The following is a 26,947-nucleotide window of genomic DNA, read 5'->3' as shown; positions in this document are numbered from 1 at the left end:
CGAGGCTCCGCCCACCGGCTCCGTAGTTTGCGGCCGGCGGACACCTTACACCGGAGCCCGCAACTTCCCACAAGGTCACCGCTGCCGCCCTCTGCGCTCTGCCGCCCCCTCGGTGGCCTTGTGGGAAATCCGGGCCTGCCTGTGTGTGTTGTAAAGTAGCCACCACCCTAAACTCCCTCTGGTAATAGACTACAATCTCACATGTAGTACGCTAATTTGTATTGAGATTGTAGTCCATTAAATGAGCAAGCTTGGAACAGTGACTACTTCTACAATTTCAAGTTTTGTTAAGGTGCCCACACACCTTACAATTTATCTGCAGATTTTCTGTGGTCAGATGGTAAAAGTGCAACAGATTGGCCCAGGTGGAGATTACTCCATCCACACAGTTAAGTGTAGATGGAGGAATCTGTTGCACCTTTTCCATCTGACCACAGAAAAGCTGCAGATAAATTGTAAGGTGTGTGGGCAGCTTAAGCTAGCTTGTATTGAGATTGTAGTCCTTCACGGGAGTGAGCTTGGAGTGGTGGCTACTTTACAACACACACAGGAACCATGGGGAACAAAAGTAGCCACCCTCCAGAAGGAAGGACAGTGTCAGCACCAATTCAGAGATGATTTGAGGATCTACAGCCGAGTGATGCTCAAACAAGGTACAGTATTATGAACTCCTTGGTGACGGCGTACAGTGTACGTCGCCAGCATCGGGGCTGTTTAAACAGACTCGCCGCCGGGACTCTGTTTAAACTTGTAAAGCCGACTGTCGGCTTCCGTGCTTCCCGGGCTCCCTTGCCCCTCCTACGGGCCCGGGAACGGCTTCCTTCGTGTCGGCGGGGAGGTGGGGAGGAGATCGACGAATTTCCGTTCATCGATGCCCTCCCCGTTCTATGGGACCTGGAGCGATGCAGATTGCATCACTTCCGGTCCCTGGGCTGTCAGCTCTGGGCTCCTGCAGCCCAGCTATAAGCTATTGAAGTGCGATCTGCACTTCAATAGCTTATTTCCAGTGTAAAGGTGACACTGAGGGTCTTTTGGACCCCCAGCATCACCTTAAAGAGGACCTGTCACCACCATCTGCTATTACATGGGGGGGCTTGCAAGCCCCCCCATGTGATAGCAGTCAAAGTAAAGTAAAAAAAAAAAAAAAACAGTTTTTAAAATTAAAATAAAATAAAATAAATCTAATAATAATAAAAAAATGTAAAAGTCCCCGCCCCCGTGAGCACGCGCGTCACCACGTAAACACGCGCCAGGTGCGTCTACGTATGAAAAGACGAACGCGCTACACATGTTGGGTATCGCCGCGCACGCCGGAGTGAGAGCAGTAATTCTAGGGCCAGTATTTTGGGGTATCTCTAAATTGATGACCTGTGGGGGCTTTTAAAGCTTTTTCTATAGACTTTTTGGGGGTACTGCAGTTTTTCGCCGTTTCACGGACGCACGCAATTTGTAACCTCGGCATGTTGGGTATCGTTTTACTCGTTGTAACCTCATCTTTTATATTTCATTAAAAAAATGGGTAATTTGTTGTGTTTTGGGGCATTTAATTAAATTTGTCACTAAATTTTGGGGTTTAATAAGGAGTTGCGCTAATATTGCGCAACATAAACATTTGCAACTACCACCATTTTATTCTATAGGGTCTTGGCATTCAGAAAATATATAATGTTTGGGGGTTTTAAGTCATTTTCAGGCCTAAAATGTGGAATATGACATGGGTGCTAAAAATGGGGAAAAAAAGGCCTCAGTCATGAAGGGGTTAATAGTTAGGGTGCTTAACTATTGCTTACACCAATAATTTTAATCTGTTAGCCTTCACAGTTCCTAAGGAAAGGTAAATGACAACAAAAGAGGCACTTGGGTTAGTAATGTTTATACATCTGATCTACCTCAAATATCCCCCCACAAACTCAAATCAGTTGAGTCACTTATTTTCTTATCTTGTGTTGCCCTGCCTCGTGTTGTGAAAGTAAAAAATAAATAATTATACCTGCTTTTAAAAATCTTTAACAACAAGAAATTGGTGGATCGAAAGCACTAATGACCTGAAAAGTGGAAAAACCTTTTCTCTCCAGTCAAGTATCTTTCTTCCGGAGCTTGACTTAATTACATTTATTTTCCTAACCAAGCCCATGTTGTTCTCTTATATCCTGCAGTTCTAAGTACAGACTTGTATTTTCCACTGGCCACTGACTCTGGCTCCCATAGCTAATTGTTTCTGCAGTAGCTATTTCTAATTCTATTACCACCTGTAAAGTCACGCTCATTTCCTTTGGAGAATTACTCAAAACTTTTACCCAAAGATTAAAATGATAGAAAAAAAGTTACTTTGAAGCAGTAGTGTTTTTCCCCAAGAGGAGGTGGGACATTTTTACTGAGCTCTCTGATTCCCATGGAAATCAGTCAAAGTAAAACCAAAGTGAATGTACTGTACATGCAGTACTTTTCAAAACAAGGTACTCTGCATGGAGTGATGCTCTGCAGTCGGTGTACTTATCTGGTTGGCTCTTCATTAATTAAAGTGGCCCTATCAGCAATTTTACAGGTCTGCACAAATAAATTATTGACATGCCACGATATACAATAGCAGTGTATTTTTTTTAACATAAATGGTACCATTGAAAAACAGTTATTTTGACATTTCCTGACTAGGTACAGTCTCTGAAGATCACATTGAGTGGGAGATATTTTGGAGAAAAATGTTGATCTGCCGCAGGCAGTAGAGATCATTTCTCAGTCTTCCCCCTGAAATGTTGCAGAGGGCCTTTTCTGTGAGGCTGAGAAATATATTTTACAAAGCAAGGTTGCAGGGTAAGAGGATGGTTTTTAGACTGGCTGTTTACAGATAAGCAGCAGGGGGATAAAAAAATGTGAGTGGGATGGATTTTTGGCTAGTCACAGGGGCTGAGAAAGGTGAGGCCAGGTTCACACCTGGGTGTTCAGTGACCGCGTGGCAATCGTGCACAAAACAGCATGGATGGCTGCATGGTTGCGGAATCACAACACTGCTGATCGCATTGGCAGTGCCATTCTTTTCTAATGGTACTCCAGTCGTGCCAGCCAGATTGCGCAGTTTCCGGCAGCGATTCCGTCTGTGCAAGCACGCACGATCGCAGCTGAGAAACCGCCTGGTGAGTGCCGCGAAAAAAGGTACATGTACCTTTTTTTCACGATTGCAGGGATATAACCCCATCGAAATCAATGGGGCCGTGCGGCAACCGCACACAATTGCGCGGTCCCAAGACGTGTGCCCCAGGATAGCCCAAGTCTGCACCAGCCCTGAGTGTGATGGATTTTTACACTGGCTAGTCACAGACAATCATTAGGGGTCTGAGCAATGTAAGTGTATTGGTTTTATACACTGGCTGTGTCACAGAGGCAGCGGCACTGTAGATATCTATCAGTGTATTAATATGATATAGGCAGTATGATTGCGCATGTTTATAATAAATGTAAACATTGTCTTATGTCTAGGTCCAACTGAAAGCACTAGGAAGCATGATGAAACTATATGCAGTATATAAAAGTTGCAATATTAACGTATACGTAATATCTTGTTAATAATGTTGCTGCCACCATTGAACAGTTTATACAAGAAAATCATGTCCCCCCTTAATCTCCTAACCTCCAAAGAGAACATATTTAAATTTAATAGACTGTAGAATAGACTGTAGAAATGTTTACTAATGACATTCTACAAACAGATTCTTCTAGATAATTGCAGACTTTTTATTCTTTGCATACCTTTTCCTCTCCATTCTCCTCACAGTGGCAATTTTTGCTAAGGGCAAATTGTTATATCTCTCTTTACTTCCTGGAACTCTGGCACATGTGACCATGCACATCATCTCAGGGGAGGAAAATGCCTTTCCCTGAGATCTCGTGAGATTACATATGAGATTTTCCAGCAATATGCTGCTGATGTAACCTTCCCTGGATGCAATGCTTGGGCACGATTATATCTTTTGTGCCAAAGAGGACCAGGAAGTAGAAAAACTGTAATTGTAAGTAAAATAAAAATATGTTTGCTTAACTAATGGATTTAAGATGATTTCATATCGACATGCAGAGCTGGATGCTGATGTGATTTTTCGTGAAAGGGATTAACGGTCCACTTTAAGCAAGATTTTGTTACAAGTATACTTTTTTGTTCACCAGGACAGTTAAAATTCCAGATTCTCCAGAGGGACTCGGATTCCAGATTAGAGGATTTGGTCCATCTGTTGTACATGCTGTGGGTAGAGGTACAGTTGAGTTTTATTCGTACAGTCTAATCTTCCTACATATTTGCATGATAATGCCTATTCTAAGCAGTGCAGGTCAATATACTTGTACATTTAAAAAGCTTAACTCAATCACCTTATATTGATTTTCATGTACTCTAATGGCATGTAACACTGTCTTGAAGCATCATGTAGTATTCTTATGTTAGAGTTTAAAATAATCATTTTGGTCATGTGCTCATTTCCTTAGGTGTACATGTAAAATATGGAGCGATTTGTACAAACATATTAATGTGCATAAGGTTATGTATGCCCACATTGTTGTTTATATATACAGTTGCAGTCTTAGTGAGGATTAGTAAGGGTGCCAAGGTTCTTCATGGTCAGTAATGTTAAATTAGCTTTGTTTTAATGAAGAGCAAATTAGTCATTATGCTTATTCGTTGTCATTAATCACCCTCAGACCTCACCTGTACTTACATTTGCTCCTACTTAAAAGCTTATGTGTTGGTGACAAAATCTCTTCTTACTAGCACAGACCAGACAATTGACTATGGCAGATCAGTTTTTTTATGACTGTACATACACAGTCATGGCAACATCTCCTATAGGTCTACCTTGCAGTAGTCAATTACAGTGATAATGTGGATTGAAGCAAAACTGTAGACATGCACCAGCCAGAATAATACATTTTCTTTCTATTAAGATTAGGTACATCGTTTACACCATCCAGTTATGCTGTGTCAGTACTGAGCACATGCATGCACCAGGCTGTGCAGAACTGACAATTTCTATGCTACAGTTTATATCTACAGATGATAAATTGAAGAATTTCTTCTACTGCACAGAGGACAGTTGCAGCTAAATTAAGATTGCTTTTGGTGAAATGATCCAATTACTCAGTGTCATCTAGGTTGCAAAACAGTCGTTGCAGCACTTCTGACCTTACCCATAGTACGCTGCTTTAAAAAATATATTTCTAAAGTGCTTAAATTAATATATATCGTCACTCTGTCATCTCTTCAAATTGCTTTTCTCATCTCAAAACTCAGCTATTCAACTTCATCAGCAGCTGGATTGTAAATCAGCAGCAGGATTGTAATTTTAATTGAAATTGGTAATTTCTCACATATTGCCTACAGGGACAGTGGCTGCTGTTGCTGGTCTGCACCCAGGGCAGTGCATCATCAAAGTGAATGGGATCAATGTCAGTAAGGAAAGCCATGCAAGTGTCATTGCTCATGTGACTGCCTGCAGGAAGTTTCGGAGGCCAATGCAGGTAAACAAATCAATTGAAACTGGATACTTCTCGTGAGCTCTAAAATGTTGTAGTCAGTGGCGTAGCAATCGCCGTGCCGTGCGGGCGGCCTGGGTCGCTATGGCATCATATGCTGGTAGCTTTAACTGGCGGCTATGAAAAGAATGCGCTGCTGTTTAGATCACTTGCAGTGATATGTGCAGCAGCGCGTTCTACTCACAGCCGCTGCGTAGTTAATGAGAGCCAGCAGCGGCAGTGTAGCAGGCTGGACCCGGCAGTGGAGGAGGAGGCGGGGCCCGTGGCTGGCAGCAGGGGAGGAGGCGGGGCCCATCAGCGATCCTGCAGGAAGTGGAGGCGGACAGGTAAGAAGTGTGACCAGCCCACCTGAGGGTGACCCTGCAGAGCCCACCATAGAGACTCTATGGTGGGCTCTGCAGGGTCACCCTCAGGGATCTCAAGTGGGCTCTGCAAGGGGCATAGCTAGTCACAGGTCACAGGGCCCCATACAAAATTTTGCTATGGGGCCCTGTGATTTCTAGTTACGCCCCTAGTTGTAGTGTAAGTATTTGTGTAACAAGGACCATGTTTGTAACTATATGATTTCAGTATAAACCGACAGTATTTAAAACTGATCTCTAGGTGGGTATGAAAGACACCAATTAGTGCAGGTATTTCATCTGTGTATTTAGCTATTTGACTGGAGTTAAGCTTTAAAAATATCTCATCCAAAATTTTCAGGAAAACATGGCACACTGGCACAGTGTAGCAATAACTTACAAAACAGGAGTCACTTATGCAGGAGTCACTTATGTGGACCGCATTGCAGTCTATCAGTTGGTGAGCAGTGATGCTTGGGAACTGTATTCCTTTTGAACTAATTCTGCTTGTGTCTGCTCTCTCCCAGTTCCCATTAGATGTTCCACATCCTGATCATTAGATGTGTACTTGGTAATGTCAGGGTTGGTTAGGGACATGTTTCGGGGTTGTGCCACCTTCCCTAACCTTGTTTTTCAAGAAAATTGGGGCAACAGAAATATTTAGCTGGTCTTAGCCAAGCTAGATAAGTAGGAATAATTCTGTTAATAAGAATAAACTACTATAGTTTATTGAATATGTTCATAGGCTTGGCATGGAAAATGTTGCTGGATGCAAAGCAGAGCTAACAAAATGGAGTACCACAGTAAGCAGAGAAGTGGGATCAAAGAGTAAACCCGGAATGTTGGCCCTGGCATTTTTGCTGAGAACCAATCAGTCTCTAGACCAAATGTAAAAATGTACAATTTTATTTTCCAGCTTAAAGCAGCACTGGAAATAATCTTGCATAAACTTCTGTAAAACTCACACGCAAGATGTATTTTAGACTTCAAAGTTAAGTCCACATTTTAAGCTGGTCATGCATGGAAAATGATTGTCCGTTGTTAAGTAACCAATCTTTTATGTGCTGGAACAGTCACACGCTTGCATATGTCTTCCAAGAAGGATATGAGAACTTTGAAAGTTATAAAGATATTCTTTTTTCACAAGGCTGAAGGGTGAACCATCAGGAGAGCTATTTGAGGATCAAGGTGGTCTGGATTGAGGAGGATTTCCTGCATAACTCTTAGTAGTGACTAGACTTTAGAGATAATGTTGAAATTGGACTTTTCCATAGCTCTACAAGTGTGTATGAATACATTTCTGACAGGTCACAATATACATTTTTTTATTATTATTTATATAGCACCAACAATTGTATGCAGTGCTTTACATAGTTGCACATTCACATCAGTCCCTGCCCTCAAGCAACTTACAATCTAGGGTCCCTATCTCACATGCAAGGGCCAATTTAGACAGTAGCCAATTAACATACCAGCATGTCTTTGCAGCATGGGAGGAAACCAGAGTAGCACACGCAAACTCCTTGCACAAAGTGACCTGCCCTGGATTGGAACCAGAGACCCCCAGTGCTACCCATGGCACCACTGCGCTGTCTCAGTAAAAGTGTAGTGTTTCAGAGAATATGTATCTTTTATCACTATAATGCAGTTTATAAGCTCCAGTCAAGTGGCATTGCCTTGGATAAAAAGCTGTCACTACTGTGGGCAGGAGAAAGCGTTTCCTCATTCTCTTCTCCCTCAGTGCTCAGACTGCAACATTGTAACTTTGTAGAGAGGCTGCATCAGGGGGCAGATCTGTGTCAGACATTTCTGAACACAGCCAAGAACTGTGCAAGCTCTAGGATTTTCATGATTTTGTAATCTCTAAACCAGAATCTCAGTCCAGAAATTTGATGATGACAGTTGGTATTGTCAGGAGGTGTACTGTAAGGCTAGTTTCACACCAGATGCAGTGCTTTCCGACCCGATTCTGGCCAGAATGCACTGCATCGCATTGCGGCCGGCTCACTTTTTTCTGGGGCAGGAGGGGGTGTGTCGGGCCATTGAAGTGAATAGCATCTGTAGCCACGCCCTCTGGCCGCAATGCGATCGGACGCATGGGATCGCAAGGCACATTGTACCTGCGGTCCGGTGCAATCAAAATGCTGCAGGCACTATTTTGATCGCACCGGACCGCAGGCACAAGGTGCCTTGCGATCCCGTGCAGCCGATCGCATTGCGGCCGGAGGGCGTGGCCAAGGTGCCATTCACTTCAATGGCCCGCCACACAAAAAAGTGAGCCGGCAGCAATGCGATGCAGTGGGTTCTGGCCAGAATTGGGTCGGAACGCACTGCATCTGGTGTGAACCTAGCCTAAGAGGTAAATAATACATAAAAGTGTTATATTTACAAATTATTAAGCATTTAAGTGACATGAAAACAAATATCTGATGCTAAACCCCCTTTAAGGACTAGACAGCTAGTGCTGTCTCAAGAAGTTCTATTACTGAGGAAATGGCCAAATCAAATTGACAAGTGAATGAAGCATAGACAAAATAGACAGCTAAGAGTGCAGCTAAAGTCTTTTTTTTTATTACATAAGACAAAAGTCATGTATATGTAGCAAACATAAGTATCATTCTTAGTACAGGAGTCATCTGCAGTCTTTGTCCACCACTGCAGGTCAGAGTGGATCAATATTTCTGATCTTTTTGTATGGACAAATTTAATAAGCAAGTCCATACGTTTTCGTTAAAAAATAAATAAATAAATAAACTATTAAAAATAGTTCTTCTGTAATGCAAGACAAGATTAAGTATATTGGATAATCTATGTTTAATAAGTGATATATTTGCATAAGTGGTTCAGGTAAAAGTATGTACATAATTAATGTGGTGTTTCTGTTTTCCATTAATAGCAAGATTCTATCCAGTGGATCTATGACAGCACTGAGAGTGCCAAGGAAGATATCATAAAACCAGCTCATCCTCGGCCCTTAGGAGAAAACGAAGGGGATGTATTTGACTGCAAAGTAGAAGGTAAAATCAATTGATAGTCCTTGCTTTATTACAGATCACAGTTAGAAATGTCACTCCATCTCTTATTTATTGATGTGTGTTCTTCACCGAAGAGGTTATTGACAAATTCAACACCATGGCAATCATTGATGGAAAGAAGGATCATGTGAGCCTCACTGTGGATAACGTTCACCTAGAGTATGGTGTTATTTATGAGTATGACAGCACGGCAGGAATCAAGTGTCATGTAGTGGAGAAGATGGTTGAACCAAAGGGCTTCTTCAGCCTAAGTGCCAAGGTAAGAGATGTTCACCCTTTTGCATCATTTTCCAGCTTCCCACACTTAAGAGCTTTTAAAGTGTTTTTGGAGTCAGATTTGAGAAAACCCCTCTATATGTTTGTTATGTGTTCCCATTTACACAGCATATCTAAAAATAATTAAAAATATATATATTTCTTACCTTTTAGATATGGTTGTTGAGTAGACCTTTGGCTTTTCTGTACAAGTTTAAAGTTACAGGAAACTCTGCTTGCCTCTATAGAAAGATTAGTGCCCCCCTGAGCATCCTGTCATTAAAATACAATGCTTTTAGGTGTTTAACCCTTTATGAGGACAGGCAGTGTTAAAATCTAGTTTACAACTGATAATTAAATCTGCCAGCACAGTACAGACAGAGTCAAGACTGGTAACCTCCCCATCCCCTTGCATTGAAAATCCAGTTGAGAGGAAACTAGTAATGTAAGAAAACAAGTACTGTAATATGTAAGCAGTATATGTATGTAATATGTATGTGAATGAGAACTTCAAATATAAAACAGGTTATGCCAACGTTGCTGCAAAAGTGGAAATACACTTTAAAACATAAACACAATGTCTGCCCTGTCTGTTATTTAAAGAAGGGTGGTTCATATGGTGTATATACCATCCATAATATAAGGACAAACATTTGGAAATTGTATCTCTTTGGGCTGTTAATGCTAATTTAAAAGTGACTTTCTATGCGATAGTGCTATTTTCTATGGTAATTCCTATATTTTTGCAAACAGTGTAAAAAGATGTAACGTGTGACTCATCAGAGGAGCCAGGCATAGAGAGATAAGTCTTGGCTGGGTAGGATTTTTAAGCAATTAAAAACCCTGTCAAGTAAAAGCAGCAATTTCTAAATATTTTTATATTCATGCCATGTGAATGGGAATATGTAACAAATATAAAGTGGGTGTTATCCAAGTTTGAATGCAAAACTGGAAATAGACGTCATGTCACCGCCCCTTGTCCAATCAGAAAATGCTAGTATTCAGTGCTAAAAACACAAGACGATCTCTGAATGGCCACTGGTGGTTAGGGAAGGACCCTCTGTGTTTTTACAGCAGAATGGAAACTGCTCAGCACAGCCCAGTACCAGGACCTGGAAGAATGCTGCCAGCACTGTAATACCTCCAGCTACTACAGTGTTTTACAGAATCCCTGTGGTCCACCAGGTATAAAATATGTATACTTACATTGGGCCAAGCTGGACCAATGTAAGTATACATAAATATGTATAGCTGGAGTTCAGCTTTAAGTTATGTCTAGATATTAGCCTGCAGTCTTATGTGCGTGTCATCAGAACATGCATGTTTATGTAATAAGCAAGCATGCTTAATGCTACCTTGACTTGTCTTAGAATAATTATTATTATATATATAACAATAGAAATTAGAATGCTAGCAGCTAGTTTGGCTTTTCTCCTAAACACTGTTAGTCAGTAGTGATGGGCCGAACACCTCCGTGTTCGGTTCGAATTCGAACTTTAGAACATGGGAAAAGTTTGAACTCAATGCAAGTCTATGGGTGTAGAACTTTAAAAAATCAAATGTCACCATTTTGAAGCCTTATATGCAATTTATTGGCCATAAAAAGGGTAAATAAATAAATTTGGGTACTGCCCTGTGGGACATGAATCAATGAAATGTAAAAAAAAAAAATACAGTTTTTAAAGGAGCAGTGATTTCAACATCACTTAAAGTGAAACAATAAAAATGAAAAAATCCTTTAAATATCATGTCTAGGGTGGGCTCCCCTTAAACTGCCTGTAAAGTGGCACATCTGTACAATGTATAGAACCAGCTGCAGCAAAAATGAGATTGCAGAGAGAGGAGGGGACATTCACCCGGCAGGATGAGGTATGCCGCCGGGTCCCTTCCTCTCTCCTGACACTGTCGGGCTCTCTGTCCATGACCGAGTGCCCGACTTTTTAGAGGGGGTGACACCAAAATGACTGTCAGTCATTTTGGTGACACCCCTCCAATGGTGTCACCCGGGAGCGTGCCACACCCCCCTTGTGATGCCACTGGAATAGAAGCAGGTACAGATCTGAAATAATAAAATTTGGTAAAATCCCTGCAATGTAAGTAGCTGACCTAGAGGGGACTGTTTCACTGTAAATTATATTTCTAAGATTAATTGCAGTGACCTGTTTTCTGATGTCTCTCACAGGTATTAGATGCTTTTGCTAAAAGTGATGAACAGTTTGTACAAAACTGCAGCAATCTGCATTCTTTACAAGAAGTCATTCCTCCAGATCTTCAGAGTAAATTTACTATCATCTGTCGAGAGAAAATCGAACATATTTACAGGAGGATCGCTAGTTACAGAAAGGTTTGTCATTTACCTTAAAGTGTATCTAAACCCAAGAACGAAAATGTAATATGTTGCAGCTTGCCTGTCCTTACATGTGGTGGTTACATTAGATTTCTTTTTTTAAGTTTCAGCCCTTTATTTTCACCTTGTTATCCTGCTAGTAACACACTTCTTCTCCTAGGGTGACAGTGCTCACTCTTTGTACTGTATCTATGGAAGAGCCACGTTATCACCATAGAAAAGGAAGTGTGTTATGACTGGAGAAGACCCCCCTCCCCTACTTATGTTATGAAGAGGAGGGAGGTGGAAGTGTTCTGTAATCCACATAAGTGAACTGGGCAAGGTTGAAAATGGTACTGCGTTGTCACCTCAAAAGGATGTGGGGAGCATGCTGGATTTCTGGCAGGAATAACAATTCTTTTTTCTTTTTACTTGCAACATTTTTAAAGAGGGAATATGGGAAAATGTAGATGCATTGAATACTGTATATACTGTGTATATGTATGTATGTATATATATATATATTTTGTCCATACATACACTTTAAGCACCCTCAGTGTTAACAGATGTACATATGGATGAGAGGGAGGAAATTTCATAGACATGGGAATGGGAATCCTGGTACTTGTCCTAAATTGCCATTGCCCATCGTCTTCCTTTTAAATTTCATTTATTAGCTGATATAGAAGCTCTTCACCAGTACAAGAGTGTTCTGTAACCAATGTTAATACATAATTTGAAGCATCTTGTACTGAGTACATGTAGGCTGCCATTGCTGAACTATCATATTGTTGCTAGCTGCCTGTCTGTTGATCCACAGCTCTTAATTCTTTCTATCTCACTAACCTGAAGTTTAGGGCCTATTACAGTTTAATGCAGCAAAACGTTTGCATTTTGCTTCATGAAAATGAATATTTAGTAGAAATTCCATTATTTTCTATGTGGCTGGAATACAACTATGTGCTGCAGTTTAGTTGAAAGACAAATGGAAACTCCAAGGGGCCTTTGATACCTACATGTGTGTGTTACAATATGCACCATATGTACATGGAACAGTGTAAATCCAGCGTTAAAGAGTTAAAAAATAGTTCTGTTTGTTCCAGATGAGTAAATTCATAGGACAGAGACAATCAGGCAGCTAGCATTTTCAGAAGAAAGTTATCAATGACAGCCTCCATTTTTCTCAGTAGGGGTTCTTTAGCTTGCACATAAAATAGTCACCCTTTGCTGACTGCAGTAGAGCTCGATATTCCAATGTAGGCCTTGTGCTGCCCTAAAGTGGCAGCAAAATACAGTATACAGTATCTGGGTCACTTCTTTTGCAATGGCTGGAATGAGTAGCTGCACAGTTGTTGGAGACCTACAGGTTCCTAAAGACTTGACAGAAAGAAGAAATCATTTGTTTTGACTAATGTGTTGTCACAGTGCAGGAGTTCAGGCAGGATTTTTTTATTTCTTGTTCACATAATCACATATTCTCTTTTTGTGGGGATGTGTTGAAGGAAACCACAGGGACAAGCTATAAATATTGTTTCCAGATCCAGACTGAGCTTACATCCTCAGTGGTTATTTGTGAACCAGAGTGTGATTTATACAATATGCACACAGGGCTAAATCTACCATAGAAATCTGAACAGCCACAGACATCATACCTCTCATCTGTCATAGTTGTTGATTTGATAAATGCAAATAGGCTGTTAACTTTGCAAGGCAATATGCACTTTGCAGGGGAAGTTTCCCTTAGCTTGGTGAATCTGGTGAAATTTCACTTTGAAACGTATACCCAATCATGTGCAAGGAAAATAAAATAAAAACATGATTTTTGCTTGCACATGATTGGATGATGGAAGTCAGCAGAGCTTCACCTCATTCATTAACCTAAGGGCAAACTTAGCATGCAAAGTGCAATTTCCCTTGCAAAGTGAACAACCTATTTCCAATTAGTAAATCAACCCATTAGAGAAAGAACTGGACTAAAGGTGGCCATAAACTTTACAACCATCGCAAGACCGTTGTCTTGCGATGGTTGTAAAGTAATTTAAAAAACGTACTATCTGCCCATCTTGGACAGGCAGATCATACTTGCGATCATCGCAAGCCCGCCCCCCTGAGGGGCAGGCTTCCGATGACCACAATGCTGAACGGGCAGTGTGCGCGTGCGCACAACGGCCCGTTCGGCATTTGTCTCCCGAGCATCATTCAAACCAGCCGAAAATCGTACGATGGTTTTCTAGCATGCTCCTTAGACAAAAGAGGTGCGACTGAACAGTAGAAACGGTCGCACGTCTTTATTCACACTGCGCGATTATTGTACGATCGCGGGATTTCCTGCGATTCTCATACGAGAATCGTGCAGTGTATGGGCACCTTTATGCTCACAACAACCATATTCTCCTTTTCTGCAGTTAGTTTGGAGAATTAAAGAGTTAATCTGGTTTTTTATGGACAACATTGTATACATTAGAATCATTGTATTGTTATTCAGTGGGCTTTACATATATGATTGGCTTGTAGTAGTTCCTCTTTATTCAACAAAAGTAAAGCCAGACACTCACTGTCATTTTGACAGTATAGTGACCATATGTCTGATCAGCCTGTCAACTGCTCAACATACAAGTCTGTATGTGATGTGAATGGGACAATACCCATGCTAGTAGCAGAGAAGTGGCTTGCATGCGGCTCTCCATGACCATCAAGTAGCTCTAAACTTCTTGTGCCATTCCATCTACCCCCATTCAAAATTACAAGCAAGTGATTAGCAAGTGGTAAATGATAAATCATTTCCATACTAATTGTTGTTTTGTCAGCATTTTACCAGCCTACTGTAATGTTGCAAGAGCAGATAACACTACATTTCTGCATCTTGCTTATATGCAATATCTTTCTTTAGGTTTCAGAGTAAAACCTAAAAAGAATAACATTGCAGGACACACCTTTTGGTGTCCCCAGAACTCTAGTGGGTGTCAAAATCTAGTAGGTGTAAAATCTAATTTACCATTATTCACCAGCTTCTACAATGAGAAGAGTTTATAGGAAAAGTGTTCAGAGACTTTGACGGGAACTGGTACTTCAGTAAATATGGGCTGTTAGCTGGTGAATATTTTTTTCCCTGCCCATGGCTATCTGTGCTACCTGGAAGCATGAAGGGTTGAGTGACCAGGATTTGCCTAGGTGACTTTGCCTGCAACTACAGAAGATCTTATATATTCTGCTCTGAATTCTACCCCTTTAAATCAGCCCTCATTTTAATTTCATTATGACATGAGTGGTTTGGACTATTTACTTTAATCACCATGCTTTCATTTGGCACTTAGATCTTCGATGATAAAAGCATTGGCTTTTCTCTGATTGAAAATATGAAAATAACCAGAAACTGCATTCGGCCCGAGCAGACCCTGTTGATAAATGAACACCCATAATATATGTAACGCATGTTTAACTTCAGCTTAGGATATAGTTATCCTATATAGGATTTTTATTATAGCCATACACCTAACAAGACAAGTTCGATATAATGATCTTATCAAATAGAATGTTCAGTCAATAATCAGTTTCATGGAGAAGGAGTAATTGACTTGGCAGAAAATCCAGTAACTACGTTGATCTTTTTCTTTGTTGTATTGTTTTTTTAGTGGAAGATCATTTTAAATGATTTAATCTTTGCTAGATTATTGTTCTGTGTATTACCAGCATTATGGGACTGGAGGCAGCATTTCTTAAAAACATTTCTAAAGTATAAAAAACACAAAAGAACACCATCTTGATTCACATGGCCAGATATATACAGTAACTGATAGCGACCAATTCATCAGCTTAGAGCAGCAGTCTCAAAGTACCAGCCGGTACAATGGGGCCCGCAGCCAGAGGACAAGTCAGGTACTCGGTGACAAGTACCTGACTTGTGGGAGCAGCACTGAGATCCCTTCAGCTGGATCTCAGTTCTGAGCTTCAGTCGAAGGATGGATTAGTGAGGTCTGCAGCAGACCTCACTAATCACCGCTAGAGCACCAGGGATCAATCTGCCTCCTCAGGAGTAAGCAGAAGAGGGGGCTCTGTATTTTATTTTTATTTCATTTTAAATGTGAGTGTGCGTGGGGATGGGGGTTTTATTATTTTATTTGAGTGTATTATTCTATATATACATAGTATTTGAGGTTGAATAAAGACATAAGTCCATCAAGTCCAACCTATTGTTGATGTGTGTGTATGTGTATACACACACACATATATATATACATACATATACATGCACATAGAGAAAAAAAGTAGGAAAATAATAGGGTTTCTGGAGGGGTGCAATTGACCATCCGAGAGAGATTTGCTAAAAAATAGATCAAATTTTATTTAAATAATATTAGTTAAAAAATATTAGTGCATTACATATACGAAATGAAAAAAACCCTACATGATCTTGGTTTGTATAGTCATTGATAGGATATATACATAATCGTAGATCCAGATATTCAAAATTAGCATGATATTGGTCACATAATTGGCAACCACATGGTTGCCCCTATAGCGCTTAGACTAAATAGGTCCCTTTGTATAAACATTGATTGGATATAAACAATAGCATACATAAAAGTAGTCAAATTAACATGATCGTAATCACAGCGTTGACAGTGAAGTGGACAACAACATGATTGCCCCTAAAGTGGCTTAACTTAATAGGTACCGACGCGTTTCGACGGTGACTCAATAGGAGACCAAGGAGGTTTTGTTGGGGCCTTATGGCTTCCGCCCTCCCGATCCTCCAAGTATCTCTCTTACCTTACTGACCAGCCCTGCATGATCCATCTCTTGTGGGTCCCCTGATGAAGCCATTGGTGAAAAAAAAATTGATATATTTTTAGCAAATCTCTCTCGGATGGTCAACCCCTCCAGAAACCCTATTATTTTCCTACTCTTTTTCTCTATCAATTTATTTATAGGGGGAGAGGTGTAAACTAGGAGCCCACAGGGAGGCAACCCACGATTTAGCCAATTCATATACATGCACATACACATATATACATGTACATACACACACACACACACATACATACATACATACATATATAAATACAAACACACCCTCACATACACACATAGGTCCTTGTATCAGTTCATTCTTAATTATACCTGTACCCCTGTATGTTATGGTTTCTCAGGAAATCGTCTAAAAGCTTCTTGAATGATTCCACAGTCCTAGCTGAGATCACCGCCTCTGGGGGCGAGTTCCAGACCCTAACCGCTCTAACTGTGAAGAACCCCCTTCGCCCCTTGTGCTTGAATTTCTTTTCGACCAATTTTAGGTGGTGGCCTCTCTTTTAGGTGGTGGTCTTTGTTACGGAGTTAATTGTAAAGAGTTTGTTGCTAATGTTACTGTCACCATTAAACAATTTGTACATGAAAATCATATCCCCCCTTAATCTCCTTACTTCTAACGGGAACATGTTTAAATTTAGTAGCCCTGTCTCATAGCTCTGGTCCTCCATTCCCCTAATTAGTTTGGTTACCCTCCGCTGGACTCTTTCAAGGTCAAGGACATCCTTTCTGTGGACTGGTGACCAAAATTGGACCGCATACTCCAGATGAGGCCGAACCAGTGACCTATAAAGTGGCACAATTATGGACTTGTCTCTGCAATAAATACCCTTCATAATACAGGACAGGACTCCCTAATTGATTTGTTTACAGCAGTCTGGCACTGCAAGCTATTAATCAATCTGTGGTCTACAATAACCCCCAAATCTTTTTCTATTTCTGACTTCCCTAATGGCATACTCATAATTGTATAGCCCATTTGCTTATTTTTATTCAAAAGTGCATTACTGTGCATTTGTCGACATTAAACCTCATCTGCCATATATTAGCCCCAGGGCCGGCCTTAGGCCTTTAGGCGCCCTGTGCGAGTAAGCTTTACAGCGCCCCTCAGTGACCACACCCCTCAGTGGCCACACCCTTTAGTGGCCACACCCCCAGTAACCACACCCATTTATTACCCATATTTTTGGTAAAATATAAAAAGCGGGGTCACGTCGGGTAAATAGACACCAAACATGTCATGCTTTAAAATTGCGCGCACCCGCGAAATCTACTTTGCCTGCAACTACAGAAGATCTTATATATTCTGCTCTGAATTCTACCCCTTTAAATCAGCCCTCATTTTAATTTCATTATGACATGAGTGGTTTGGACTATTTACTTTAATCACCATGCTTTCATTTGGCACTTAGATCTTCGATGATAAAAGCATTGGCTTTTCTCTGATTGAAAATATGAAAATAACCAGAAACTGCATTCGGCCCGAGCAGACCCTGTTGATAAATGAACACCCATAATATATGTAACGCATGTTTAACTTCAGCTTAGGATATAGTTATCCTATATAGGATTTTTATTATAGCCATACACCTAACAAGACAAGTTCGATATAATGATCTTATCAAATAGAATGTTCAGTCAATAATCAGTTTCATGGAGAAGGAGTAATTGACTTGGCAGAAAATCCAGTAACTACGTTGATCTTTTTCTTTGTTGTATTGTTTTTTTAGTGGAAGATCATTTTAAATGATTTAATCTTTGCTAGATTATTGTTCTGTGTATTACCAGCATTATGGGACTGGAGGCAGCATTTCTTAAAAACATTTCTAAAGTATAAAAAACACAAAAGAACACCATCTTGATTCACATGGCCAGATATATACAGTAACTGATAGCGACCAATTCATCAGCTTAGAGCAGCAGTCTCAAAGTACCAGCCGGTACAATGGGGCCCGCAGCCAGAGGACAAGTCAGGTACTCGGTGACAAGTACCTGACTTGTGGGAGCAGCACTGAGATCCCTTCAGCTGGATCTCAGTTCTGAGCTTCAGTCGAAGGATGGATTAGTGAGGTCTGCAGCAGACCTCACTAATCACCGCTAGAGCACCAGGGATCAATCTGCCTCCTCAGGAGTAAGCAGAAGAGGGGGCTCTGTATTTTATTTTTATTTCATTTTAAATGTGAGTGTGCGTGGGGATGGGGGTTTTATTATTTTATTTGAGTGTATTATTCTATATATACATAGTATTTGAGGTTGAATAAAGACATAAGTCCATCAAGTCCAACCTATTGTTGATGTGTGTGTATGTGTATACACACACACATATATATATACATACATATACATGCACATAGAGAAAAAAAGTAGGAAAATAATAGGGTTTCTGGAGGGGTGCAATTGACCATCCGAGAGAGATTTGCTAAAAAATAGATCAAATTTTATTTAAATAATATTAGTTAAAAAATATTAGTGCATTACATATACGAAATGAAAAAAACCCTACATGATCTTGGTTTGTATAGTCATTGATAGGATATATACATAATCGTAGATCCAGATATTCAAAATTAGCATGATATTGGTCACATAATTGGCAACCACATGGTTGCCCCTATAGCGCTTAGACTAAATAGGTCCCTTTGTATAAACATTGATTGGATATAAACAATAGCATACATAAAAGTAGTCAAATTAACATGATCGTAATCACAGCGTTGACAGTGAAGTGGACAACAACATGATTGCCCCTAAAGTGGCTTAACTTAATAGGTACCGACGCGTTTCGACGGTGACTCAATAGGAGACCAAGGAGGTTTTGTTGGGGCCTTATGGCTTCCGCCCTCCCGATCCTCCAAGTATCTCTCTTACCTTACTGACCAGCCCTGCATGATCCATCTCTTGTGGGTCCCCTGATGAAGCCATTGGTGAAAAAAAAATTGATATATTTTTAGCAAATCTCTCTCGGATGGTCAACCCCTCCAGAAACCCTATTATTTTCCTACTCTTTTTCTCTATCAATTTATTTATAGGGGGAGAGGTGTAAACTAGGAGCCCACAGGGAGGCAACCCACGATTTAGCCAATTCATATACATGCACATACACATATATACATGTACATACACACACACACACACATACATACATACATACATATATAAATACAAACACACCCTCACATACACACATAGGTCCTTGTATCAGTTCATTCTTAATTATACCTGTACCCCTGTATGTTATGGTTTCTCAGGAAATCGTCTAAAAGCTTCTTGAATGATTCCACAGTCCTAGCTGAGATCACCGCCTCTGGGGGCGAGTTCCAGACCCTAACCGCTCTAACTGTGAAGAACCCCCTTCGCCCCTTGTGCTTGAATTTCTTTTCGACCAATTTTAGGTGGTGGCCTCTCTTTTAGGTGGTGGTCTTTGTTACGGAGTTAATTGTAAAGAGTTTGTTGCTAATGTTACTGTCACCATTAAACAATTTGTACATGAAAATCATATCCCCCCTTAATCTCCTTACTTCTAACGGGAACATGTTTAAATTTAGTAGCCCTGTCTCATAGCTCTGGTCCTCCATTCCCCTAATTAGTTTGGTTACCCTCCGCTGGACTCTTTCAAGGTCAAGGACATCCTTTCTGTGGACTGGTGACCAAAATTGGACCGCATACTCCAGATGAGGCCGAACCAGTGACCTATAAAGTGGCACAATTATGGACTTGTCTCTGCAATAAATACCCTTCATAATACAGGACAGGACTCCCTAATTGATTTGTTTACAGCAGTCTGGCACTGCAAGCTATTAATCAATCTGTGGTCTACAATAACCCCCAAATCTTTTTCTATTTCTGACTTCCCTAATGGCATACTCATAATTGTATAGCCCATTTGCTTATTTTTATTCAAAAGTGCATTACTGTGCATTTGTCGACATTAAACCTCATCTGCCATATATTAGCCCCAGGGCCGGCCTTAGGCCTTTAGGCGCCCTGTGCGAGTAAGCTTTACAGCGCCCCTCAGTGACCACACCCCTCAGTGGCCACACCCTTTAGTGGCCACACCCCCAGTAACCACACCCATTTATTACCCATATTTTTGGTAAAATATAAAAGACGGGGTCACGTCGGGTAAATAGACACCAAACATGTCATGCTTTAAAATTGCGCGTACCCGCAAAATCACAAAAAATTACCATGCCCAAAATTGACCATAGGCGACGCTTTAAAAGCTTTTACCGCTCATCAGTTTAGTGTTATCAGTGATTGATAGCCCTACAATTATTGCTCTCATTCCGACCTTCGCGGCGATATGTAACATGTGCGGCGTAATGGGCGAAATCGTCGTTTTCACATGTATGCGCACCCGACGCCTGTTTGCATGCGTGTATGTATGGGGGCGTGTATGTAATTGTTTTTTATTTGTAACTTTACATTTTTGGGGGGGGAAATTCCTGTAATGTTAAACTGTCTAGGTCCATTTCTATTACCCTCCCGATTTTGGTATCATCAGCAAACACTGAAACATTGCTACTCACACCCTCCCCGATGTCGTTAATAAATAGGGTGAACAGCATGGGGCCCAGCACAGAACCCTGAGGCACACCACTCATGACATTAGCCCATTCTGAAAAGCTGCCATTTATAGATACTCTTTGTACCCGTTCCTGTATCCAGTTCTCTATCCATGTACACACCATCCCATCAATGCCAATGGATCTCAGCTTGTATAACAAGCGTTTGTGTGGCACCGTATCAAAAGCCTTTGAGAAATCCAGATATACCACATCCACCGGTCTCCCTCCATCCAGATTTCTACTTACCCTTTCCTAAAAAGTTAGCAGGTTAGTCTGGCAGGAATGGTCCTTCCTGAACCCAAGCTGATTGTCATTGACTATACCATTATTCTGAACATATTCTACCAAATAGTCCTTAATCATTCCCTCCAACACATTACATACCACCGATGTAAGACTAACTGGTCTGTAGTTCCCCAGTTGGCATCTTGCCCCCTTTTTGAATATTGGGACTACCGTAGCCCTCCTCCAGTCACTTGGAACTCTACCATCGTTACCCATTGAAGTTAATGATCAGGTGACAGACGCTGCATGTAAACGCCTGCACACCACATGTATAGATACGTGACATGATTACATTTAGTTAGGAATCAATCACTCTCCCTGGACGCATCGATTGTGCATCCAGGGAGAGTGTTTTCTAACCGCATGTAGTCATATCACATACCATTACATGCGGTTAGCAGGCGTTCAAATGCAACTGCTGTCACCTGCTCATTAACTTCAATGGGTAACAGCGGCCGCTTGTAAACGCCAGATTAGGGATTCCTGCTGCAGGAAAACGCTCCCTAATTGCACCTAAACTTACAGATATGAAAGGGGCCATATTGTGTGTGTATTGGGGTCTGTAGTACCATACCGAATAAACTTAAGTTTTATTTTAAACTATGAAATTTGGCGAGTGGCCCCCATGGGAGAAACAAAATTGTCGAGTGGCCACCGAGTGAAATGAGTTTGAGACCCCTGGCTTAGAGAATCCAGAACACTAAAATATAATTTCTGGTTTGTAGTATAGGCATGGTTTATTAAAGTAAACCAGTCTCTAACAGCATGAGAAATCTGATGAAAGCAGCACTTCACAAAATCCATGAGAGCATAATCATTCTGGGATAGTTTATGACCTTGCTCATGAAAAATAATAACAGGATAACATTGACTACCCCAAACTGGTATAAAGCACTTGAGTCTGGGCAATATCTTCTTTTATCAATGTCCACCCCGGTGTTTTGTGTTGAAACAGGTTCCCTTAAAATAAGCTCTTACCAGCCTATTTAGTAACGCAGTGGAAGAAAATGAAGCAACCCACCACATTTCCATATTCTGCAATTAGATCATCCAAGGCTGAATTCTGATTGGTATGAGTTAACTGCACATTGTTCTTTCCTTCCGGACCAAGTATAATAATGTCAATGACATATCATTTCCAGTAACCCGTATATTGTGAAGTCGAGTGGTTTGCAGGAACTGTGCACATATGTGCTTTCTGTTGAGAGGTAGTCTGTAACCATAGGAACCAAAATTGCATAGAATGCTTGAGCATTTTGTATGAGAAAGTTAAGTTCTAAAAATAGAGCGTTTGTGGTACATTTTATCCGTACATCTTGCTCTTTCTAGACCTTTGGTATCACTTGAAAAGTCCCAGATGTTTGCCTCGTCATCACTGAAAACCCCCAAGTTCTCCAATCTGACCTGATTAAATTACATTGCGGAATGTGGTCTCTTTGGAGTGTGGCTTGTGGGAGATTTAAATAACAATCTCATTTCGAGGAAAACATTGCAGCTTGTGTCCTCACTGCCCAGACATTTATTTACAGCATGTGGTATTGCAGTTGATAAAGGCAGTTTTAACTGAGTACTCTTTTAAAGCAAATCTGTCAGCTATTTTATCTATTAAAAGTCTGCATAAAAGCAGACATCTCAGGATGCCAGTTTAATATTATGTTAGCCAATAGAAATTCCTTCCGTGAGCCGCTCTGGTTTCACCTGTATTACTAAAGGATGTTAGCCCCCCCACCAACTGCTATGATAGTGCCCTTATTATTATTATTATTATACAGGATTTATATAGCGCCAATAGTTTGCACAGCGCTTTACAATATAAGGAAGACATTGCAGTCACAATACAATTTAAGACAAGATGGTAAGGAGGGCTTACAATCTAAAATATTTAACACAGATACCCTTTTATTGGACAGGAAAATTGAAGTTGGTGTGCCTTTTCCCTTGTGTGGTGTGTGTGCATGGGCAAAATAAAATAAAACATATTCTATAATCTCTCGAATACATGCAGGTTTTTCTTTTTAAAAATTCTGCAAGTATAGACTACACATACCTGCTAATCTTTCCAGATCCTAACTTCTTCTGCTGCATGTATATTTTTGTACCAATGTGTATCCAGCCCACTTCAGTATAGCAGACATCTCAACTCTCCCGGACGCTCCGGGAGTCTCCCGCTTATAGCCATGGCATAAATAAATAAAAAACTCCCATAATGCAATGGAAACATTCTCTGTAGTGCAGGATTTGATTACAGACACATAGGGGTCTATGTATTAAACAATTTGCAGGGCCATTCACCCTCCAAATCTCTGTGAATGTTTATTTAGTGTGAATAGAGGTAAAAACAAATGTTCTTGGCATGTTTTTTTTTCAGACCTTATGTAATGTAATATTGCATTATGGCCATGAGGTGGAGCTGAACAGCATAAGAAGGAAAAACGTATTTCCTATGCTCCTCAGCTATGTTCCTCAGCTCCATTACATGGCTGTAATACAGTATTACATTACAGTTGACCTGAAAATATACTAAGAACACTTATTTGTACCTCTATTCAAACACTCACAGATTTGCAAGCTAAATGGCTTTGCAAATTTTTGTAAATAGACCCTATGATTTGTCGAGCCAGGAAGGGCTGCTAATTTGTGTATTTACTGCATTGTCATTTCAAGAAAAGTAGGTAAAGAGTTGGCCAACACAAGTAAATAAGACCCCATTCACACTGAGCTACATCACAATTTGAGCGCTGGCGCTGATTTGAGCTGAGCGACATTGAGCTACAGTGAACATTTTGTTGTGCTACGTACCTCTTCTTTTGGCACAGCCTATTGGGGCCAAATCGCACAAAATCTGCTGAAAAACAGGTCATGTTCGAGCAACAAACTACAGGCGACATTGAGCTGCAAGATGTGAACAGCTCCATTGAAATGCATTGGACAAGCTACAGTGAGCTATATTGAGCTTCATGTTTGAGCAATTTTTGAGCGGAAATCGCACTACAAATCGCTCAGTGTGAATGGGGTCTAAAGCAACAAAATGTAACTACTTGTTAGCAATCGTCTCATTTGCAGCCCAGTGAAATGAATGTAATGCTAATGATGTAACTATTAACATGGGGAGATTTAACTCCCCATGGTCTAGATAGAATTAGCTGGGTTGGTTTTCGGGTCATGCTGCATAAACATATATGTAGCCACTATTTGTGGCAAGGAAAAATTATTTGCAGTCAGTAACAGGTCTGTACTGCAGCAATTCCAGCTATTTGGATTTGTAAGCAATTCTCTTTTGCAGGGCTTAAAACTAGGTACAGAATCACGAGCTTCTGTAGCTTACCATGTTATTGATTGTAGTGACCCACCAGCGATTTGTAGTTGCATAGAAAAGATTTGTAAACTGTTACAGCAGCCATTCCCTAGCTAGTTAACCATTGCCAGAGAAAATAAGAGAACTACAAAGTTGCTATTGTGACATAGCATAGCCCTTAAAGAAACATCTCTCTGTGCCTCCACTATTTTACTTCTGCCTGTCCTTGGATTGGCTCATGATCTGCCTCTTTCTTAACTCTGTTCATGGTCATTCTGTTAATCTCCCTGCTACTTGATGAGCTCATACTCTGCCTACTCTCTATTTCCTTCCCGTTCAACTTCTACTCTTTCTTTGTTGCTTCTCCTAATGGTCAGCTGCCATTCCTGTCTCCTATACCCCCTGCCATAATCATCTCCCACTCTGTTAACTGTACCCCTCCAATCCACAATCAGTTTATACTCTCATCACCCATGACCAGTTCTAGTGTGATGGCAGAGTAGGCCAAATAGTACATGTGTTATTAGGCAGTATTGCATACAGTGTGGCCAAAATCAATTCAGACTAAATTAACGTGTTCTTGGATGGGCACACATTTGTTAGTTGTTGTTAAAATTAGTTGTATTATCAAACTTCTAGCTGCTTTTCTCTTTGACTGATCAGACATTTTATTGAAGCACGCAACAACAGGACTAATTCTGTAGCTCCAGTCGTACAGTGTATGTTGACATTTTCCAACTTGTTGGAAAATCCCTACAAAAGATAAAAGGCATTTCTGATTATCACAAGTACTCCTTATCGCTTACAAGGCTGCCCATGAACCATCTGATTACTACAAACAATGTAAAAGCTCAGCATTTTAAAATATTATCTGGCTCTTTAACTAGACCAGAGTTCTTCTTTGAACATAAAAGCACATTTTTTAATCTTAACTGTTAATAGAATAATTATGTTTCTTCTTAGCTCCCCCAGCTGTGGGCTGTCCTTAAACTAAGAGGCTTTCTTCAGCTAATGTCACATTGAATGAATGGTCCAATTAGTGTCAACAAGGCAAATAATATATATTTGACATACTTGTAATCCATTTACATTTTTTCCTGGAACACTCTGGTTTTACCAAAAATAAATGACTTTTAAAATAGGAAAGCACATGTTTTCATTATTTGAATTATTAAATAAACATGATTAAAGGTCATGAATTATATAAACACAACTAAAGTGCTGCAAAGTATAACAATAGATGTGGCTGTTAACTGTCATCGGTTAACGTAAAATTTATACTTCAGGGTCCATTCAGGAAGCAACAGTATGGCTTCAGTGAGGTTATACTGCTACTTTAAAAAGAAGGAAAAAGAGTACCGCTCCTTTATAAAACACAGCAATGTGTTTTACAGATGTGCTTTGTGCTCCCCTTGCAAGAGAAGCACAAAAAAATGAATAAAGGGATCAAACGAAAAAAAGCCAGGAGAACCGCCTGGTCCCATGACCTGTCAAAGTCATGCAAATGACCTCTCTTCCAATCATGGAGTTCTCTCTGTTGCATTAAGTAACCAAACAAATGGCTGATAGCAATATCCATTCCCTTTCATGAATGAGCTCCTAAAAGGCTAATGTAGTGCTAAGATCATTTACAATTATTGATTATCGTTAAACAACTACAGGCATTTTTTTAATAAGGTTGACAACACTAGACTACTGAGAATTTAACCAGACATGTTTTGCTGAGGTAGACTTAAAGGAACAAGAAATTACATGCGTGAAGACTTCACTATAGTTCACATTGGTTTAATAGATAGCTTTTTGATTTGTTAAACAAGCTTGGTCCCTTACTTGAACTTGCAAATTATGAAGTACCTGCAAAGATGACAGTAAATACTGCTCCTGCTGCTCTATTAAAGAGACATAGACTGATGGAATTTCTTCAGACAACACCTTTGAGAGAGTGTTAATCTCCTGTCAACCCCACTGTGCTCAGTGGTTCCTTCTGCCAACCCTCACATCATTATGGGACACAGTGCATAAATCCTCCCAAGAGCCAATTTGCTGCTTGTATTTCAGAGTTCGTGAGAGGAGTACTGTCACTGTGGCATGGTGCTGTGATGTTTTTACAGCACCCTGCTGGCCCCTCCCATCAGCTTTGGCCTGTCTGTGTTGCATACATAAATATGACATCCCTGGGTCCAAAATGATGTAAAAGTGGAAAGGTTTTATTTAAAAATTTCATTAGCATGTTGATGGGTTGCAAGGGTGGAGGAACCAGGGAAGGCAAAATATAGGCAGACTAAACTTCAGCTTTAAGCAACCGAGTCACTGTAAAGTGTAACCGTACCTTTGGTTTCCCCACACCACTGCTCCATTGAAGAAATTGCTTTAGCTAAAAAAAAGAATATGGCATGCTATAAGTTTTTATTATATTGTTTTACACTTTTACATACTGTATATGTGTTTGAGAAAAATATTTATCATCTATTGAGGAACACAGGATAGTAGTTATTATTGGACATGTAGGCTTTACTACC

At 40.4% G+C, this 26,947-nt stretch overlaps 1 protein-coding gene across 1 annotated transcript in view; it reads left to right on the top strand.

Moving 5' to 3' along the window:
* PREX2 (phosphatidylinositol-3,4,5-trisphosphate dependent Rac exchange factor 2) overlaps window positions 1-26,947 on the top strand; it is a 250,362-nt gene that overhangs the window by 111,983 nt on the left and 111,432 nt on the right. Inside the window, exons 19-23 of the mRNA XM_018554229.1 lie at window positions 4,159-4,244; window positions 5,366-5,502; window positions 8,755-8,875; window positions 8,968-9,152; window positions 11,331-11,492. Coding sequence (XP_018409731.1) covers window positions 4,159-4,244; window positions 5,366-5,502; window positions 8,755-8,875; window positions 8,968-9,152; window positions 11,331-11,492 — 691 coding nt within the window. The remainder of the gene's footprint in view (window positions 1-4,158; window positions 4,245-5,365; window positions 5,503-8,754; window positions 8,876-8,967; window positions 9,153-11,330; window positions 11,493-26,947) is intronic.

This window comes from Nanorana parkeri, unplaced genomic scaffold, assembly GCF_000935625.1.
Source record: "Nanorana parkeri isolate BGI_ZX_2015 unplaced genomic scaffold, ASM93562v1 scaffold147, whole genome shotgun sequence".
NCBI classification, from domain to species: domain Eukaryota; kingdom Metazoa; phylum Chordata; class Amphibia; order Anura; family Dicroglossidae; genus Nanorana; species Nanorana parkeri.
This window is presented reverse-complemented; position numbering and strand designations above follow the sequence as displayed.